General features: G+C 39.8%; 1 protein-coding gene across 1 annotated transcript; it reads left to right on the forward strand.

Annotated features, from left to right (window-relative positions):
* Positions 1-1,788: 1,788 nt before the first annotated feature.
* On the forward strand, positions 1,789-3,792 carry LOC140012767 (uncharacterized). The gene is made up of 3 exons (XM_072061064.1): positions 1,789-2,364; positions 2,828-2,947; positions 3,190-3,792. Exons 1-3 carry the CDS (start codon positions 1,789-1,791, stop codon positions 3,790-3,792), a joined length of 1,299 nt encoding a protein of 432 aa, XP_071917165.1.
* Positions 3,793-6,038: the final 2,246 nt, after the last annotated feature.

The raw sequence follows: 6,038 nt of genomic DNA on the forward strand, positions 1-6,038 counted from the left end.
TTACATCATGTTAGGCCAACCCTTGGCGTAAAAAGGGTTCTCCCATAGGACATGCATCTGAATTATTTAAATATCTACTAACTCATATCTTTTTTCTTTTTTCTTTTCTGAATAAATTATAACAATTTGATACAAGAATCCATTCCTGAGCCGATTTCTTTCCTCTACTATCAGGTAATCGCAAATATAGCTACACGAAAAAGCCCCATCATTACCCGATCGCGTAGCCGAGCTTCAAGAATTGGTGTTAACATGAGTACTGTTGACCTTGGTCCCTAACTTTTGATGTTTACAAAAAAATGGATAATACTAATATTTCTTCAAGATATACTTTCAGTTTGAAGTTATTTGATTCCATGAACAAGTACAATTGAAAGAAGACAAAGGTTGCTGGAAGCTGTCGGACGCTTGTGATGACAGTACCGGACGTCCGATAATCATTGCATAATTTCGGACGCATGCTTCGGACGTCTGATAGGATCCTTCGAAGTCAACGAAACCATCGGACGCTGAATATGCCTTCACCGGACGTCCGATAGAAACAGGATAATTTCTCAAATCTCTTTGTCTGTTGTCGGACGCACAAACAGCTTGCACCGGACGTCCGATAGAATTGAAGAAGATTTTTCAAACTCATTGCCTGCTGTCGGACGCAAGAAATCAGACTACCGGACGTCCGATACTCTAACGGCTAGCTGACTCTTCAACTACTTTTTATCCGTTGAAAGCATTAATGAGGCACTTTCTTGGTCCTATATAAATTGTGGTTGGTCAGATACTTAAAACAATTTTTGCACATTGAAGATACAAAAAATCTAGAGTGATTTTAGTGAGAAAATACTCTTCAAAGAAGATTTGTAGTCTTAGTGGTGTGAGATTCATTGTAAACTTTTCATTTGTGAGTGAATACTTCATGAGTGTAGTTTTGCGAGGGTTGTCCTGAGGGATAGTAAAACTTCCTGGCTTGATCAAGTGGTGTTCGGGGCAAGGAGGAGGTGAACCTTCCTTTGTACGCAAGAGTGATTGTAATTCATCAACTTGAAGAAGCTTATTTGAATTAATCTACAAGCTCAAGAGGAGTTGGGTAGTTAATTGGTTTGCAATTCTTTCCTTTCTATTTACTTATTGTTACGTTTGTGATCTGTACATTGTTTATCTCTTCCACTTGGTTGTCTTCGATCCTTACAAGTACACATCCGGAATCGTCCGACAGACCTGCAACGACACCATCAGCTGATTTGGTCAATCTGAGAGCTCAACTGAGCGAAGTTTTGAACAAATTTAACGATCTAAGCATGGAAATAATAGCACAATGGCGTGTGATAGATCAGTTGGTCGCTGGTGACGGTAGTGGTGATCAACATGAGCCCTTACCCGCTAGTCAAACTGAACCGCAACCAATATTTTTACCGCCTATACTCAAACTTTCGTTACTTCACATGTCATAAATTCACTTGAAAAAGTTTTCATCTATCCCACTCATGACCTATCACCTACCTACGCACCTAACATCCAAACCAATCATTCTTACGTTTAAATTCCCCAAAATTATCCGCCGATTAGTATAAACATGCCATTCGAACCTCAAGAACCACATTATTATTCCAATGTAGAGCCATTCACGCTAGACACCGCTGCCCAAGGGAAAGTTGAAACTGGAAAATCCTCCGCGCCGATTGACAAGAGTTTGCTAAAGAGATTGGATCGGTTCGATGAATTTATGAGGAAGAGCCAAGCTTGAGCAAACAAGGAGGTTTGGATTATAACGAGCTATGCCTGTTTCCTAACATGCAACTACCCGTGGGTTTTAAAGCACACAAGTTTAGCAAGTATGATGGAACGGGCAATCCGAATACACACCTTTGGATGTTTGCAAACAAATTAAGCAAATCGATAGATGATGAAAATTTACTAGTTCGATTGTTCCCTGAGAGTTTAGAGGGTGATGCGCTAGATTGGTATTCCAATTTGAAACCCGAGGATATGAGGACATGGCTGAATTTGTCAACTGCTTTTCTGAGGCAGTATGAATACAATTACGAGTTTGCTCCGACAAGGACCACATTGGAAGGAACTGAAAGGAAACCGTCTGAGGATCACAAGACATATGCAAAGAGATGGAGAAAATTGTCTGCCAAGGTGGAGCCTCCTATGACTGAGGAAGATTTTTCGGAGGAGATTTTTCGGATGATCGGGTGTTCCTTTGCAGAAATTGTTAATAAATTGGAAGTGTATGATGAGTTTGTAGTAGCAGGGAAGATTGTTAATGTGTCAACTTTAAAATCACAACTGGAAGCAATGCAAAGTCAAAGCAGCAGTAGTAAGAAGTCTCAGTTCAAGAAGAAGGAGGAAGAAACTTTGTTTGTTTGGAACCAAGATCCTTCTTTCCGACCTAGATACCAACAATACCCCGCCTACTCACCCCGTTACCAATACCAACCATGCCCTCGACTTGTCTATCATACCACCATTAACCATCCCTGACCTCGATCAAATTACCCAAACATATCCCCAACACCATTTCACATTTTCCCGCCTAACTTTCAGATTAGATCTCTTCCTCCTTACAACCCAAGACCCACTTTACCCGCCAACCCAAATTACCACTATACAACAAATCAATGATACCCAAAATTTCACCCCATATCGAACCTTCACCAATCTAGGTCGGCCCGTTGATCAATTATATGAACAATTGAAAGCCGCAGGAAAAATTGGTACAATACCTCCTAAAACCTATTCCAAAGGATTTTCACTTGGTTATGATCCCCAAACCTTTTGCGCTTATCATTCGGGAGCTCTTTGACATTTGACTGCCAATTGTTAGACGCTTAAATACAAAATTCAAGACATGATTGAAGTTGGAGACATAGTTCTGAGAAGGAAAGATGAACAAGGGACCAGTGTTAGCAAGAATCCTCTTCCTCTATACAAGGACACTATTGGGGTAATTGACATTGGCAAGTAGATCGAGGAACCTGCGCAGTACATTGTAGATGAAGCTGAGGTAATGGGAGCCATTGGAGAGTCATTCATACTGGAGGAAGAAACCTATGAAGTCGAGAAGAATGATGATCATTTTATCTTATACGTGATACCTTTTGAATGCGAGTCATCAGAGCTTATGATACTTGAATTGCCTGAACAAGCGTCAATTTTTAACCTACAGGAAGTTCCGTGGAATTATAGCGAGCCTACGTTATTGATTGGAGGGCTGCCATCACTAGATCTGGAAGGATCTTAAACGAACCCGTAGTTATTGAGCCGTCTAAAGCGAAAGAAAATGCTGCACCAACAAGATCGACGGTGACTGAAGAAGAGGCGTTCAATTTTCTCAGGATGTTGAAGAAGAGCGAGTACAAGGTGATCGAGCAATTGGACAAAATGCCTGCTCAAATTTCTATGTTGAACCTGCTTTTGACTTCTGAACTTCATAGAGAAGCTTTACTCAAGGTGGTAAATGAGGCTCAAATGCCTAAAAATATTCCGGTTGACAAATTCACCCATGTAGTTGAACATGTTTTGGCTTTTAACCAGATTTCTTTTTCTGATGAAGATCTAACTTCTGAAGGGATTGGACACAACAAAACGATGTACATCTCAGTCCGTTGTAATGGGAAGTTGTTGCCAAGAGTTCTGATAGACAACGGATCTGCTTTAAATATCTGTCCATGGAGTACTTTGGTCAAATTGGAATTTCAAGAAGATAAACTTCGGCCGTCTGCCACTGTGGTGAGAGGATTTGATGGCGCGAAAAGAGAACCAATGGGAGAACTAGATCTAGTGCTATAAATTGGACCCGCGCAATTCCAAGTCATGTGCCAAGTCATGAATTTTTTAAGCGTTTATAATATTCTACTTGGACGGCCTTGGATTCACACTTCGGGCGCTATACCATCTTCACTCCATCAAATATTGAGATTTGTGGTGAATGGCCAATTAATCACAGTATTTGCGGAGGATGATTGCACAATGATTGTTAATTCTAGGCCAAATGAGGAGGGTAGTAGAAAATCTTTGGTTTCTCCTCACCACGTGGCTGACATTGTCTCCGTAGGATGGATATCTAAGAAGAAGCCAGTGGTGGGAATGAATTTGCCAGAAACTAGTGTTATGATGGCCAAAGAGATGATTCGAGGGGGATATGAGATAGGCAAGGGTCTCGGGCGTAACCTGCACGGAGTTCTAGAACCGATAGAGGTTCAAGGAAAGAAAAACACAATTGGACTAGGATTTCAACCAACTACCAGAGACAAGAAAGAAATGTTAGATCGTAAGAGAGCAGAAAAGGAGGGAAGGCAAATGATCAGAAATATCCCACCCTTGTACTGCACTTTTTCCTATCCAGCAGAGGTGATTAGATCTGAAGTGAACCCAATCGATGAGGTGAATATTGGTTTTTCGAAGCTATTTGTGGGGGTTACTTATGAGGGTGAATCATCAGAGAATCCGAAATTTTCAGAAGTCCCCAAGGAAGCAATGACGAATTGGACTAGTGGTTTTCTTCCCTTCCGAAAGGAATTTCGGTAAATCTAGGGGGTTGCCTTTGGTTGAAAAATTTGGAAGAAACCATATGCATTGTTCATCTTTTGTCTTTCAATTTTATAAATAGCTTTCAATCAAACATCTTTTAATACAAGTTTCATGTTAAATAGCGTCTCTTGGGTTAAGTACCATATTATGACGTTTTGTCTTTTATTTGAAATTCAATGAAATGTACAGTGTTTAATTTCTAAATTATTTTTACTTACGTATTGTTGTATCTATCTCATTTTTCAGATGGCCAAAAATAAAACACATTGACCTTTTGGATATTACTATTCCGGAATTTGATGATTGTAATCTCGATATCTCTCACGAATTTAAAATTTTGGAATAAAAAATTCAAGACGAGAGCGATAACGAGAAAGAATTTGAATTTTTGTTAAAGAATCTTGAACAATATAAAGAGAAAGCCAAGTCGGACTTAGAAGAAACAGAAACCATTAATATTGGCACTGAGACCGAGGTTAAGGAGATAAAAATTAGCATTCACTTGAATAAAAAGTAGAGAAAAGAGATGATTGAATTTTTAACTATGTTTCAAGATGTGTTTGCTTGGTCGTATGATGATATGCCTGGAATTTCAACAGACATAGTGGTCCATCGGTTACCAACTGATCCGAATTTTTCGCCAATAAAGCAAAAATCACGCAAATTTGAGCCAGATATGAGTCTCAAAATCAAGGAACAGATCGAGAAGCAGCTCAAAGGCAGAATCATCGTGGTGTCTCATTATCCAATTTGGCTTTCAAACCCCGTACCTGTTCCGAAGAAAAGTGGAGAAGTACGAGTCTGTGTCGATTAGAAGGATCTCAATAAAGCTAGTCTGAAGGATGATTTTTCGTTGCCAAACATTCATATTCTTCTGGACAATACCGCAGGTAGGGCTGCAAACGAGCCGAGCCGAGTCGAGTTTTGAGCTAATCGAGCCGAGCCTCGACTAAATTTTACCAAGCTCGAGCTCGACGAGCCGGCAATTTTCGAGCTCGAGCTCGACTCGAATCAAGTCGAGCCGAGCTCGAGTCGAGCTCGAACTCGAGCTCGAGCTCGAAAAAAATAAAAAAATAACTATTTTATTTTTTAAAAAATAAATAAAATAATATTTTTTTTCTTAATAAATAATAAAATATTAAGGATATATACGTAATTTTACTATGAAAATAAAAAATAAAAAAAAATATATATAATATACGTAATTTTATTATTAAATAAAAATAAAAATAAAAAAAATATATATATACTTAAGCTCGCGAGCCGGCTCGCGAGCTAACGAGCTTAATATTCTGAGCTCGAGCTCGAGCTCGAGTTTGACTCGAGTCGGCTCGAGCTCGACTCGAGCTCGATATTAATCGAGCTCGACTCGAGCTCGAATCGAGCCGCTCGCGAGCGGCTCGCGAGCAGCTCGATTCGTTTGCAGCCCTAACCGCAGGGCATGAAATCGAATCATTCGCTGATTGTTTTGCCGGATACCAACAAATCTTAATGGCAAAAGAGGA

This window comes from Coffea arabica, chromosome 8e (genome assembly GCF_036785885.1).
Source record: "Coffea arabica cultivar ET-39 chromosome 8e, Coffea Arabica ET-39 HiFi, whole genome shotgun sequence".
NCBI classification, from domain to species: domain Eukaryota; kingdom Viridiplantae; phylum Streptophyta; class Magnoliopsida; order Gentianales; family Rubiaceae; genus Coffea; species Coffea arabica.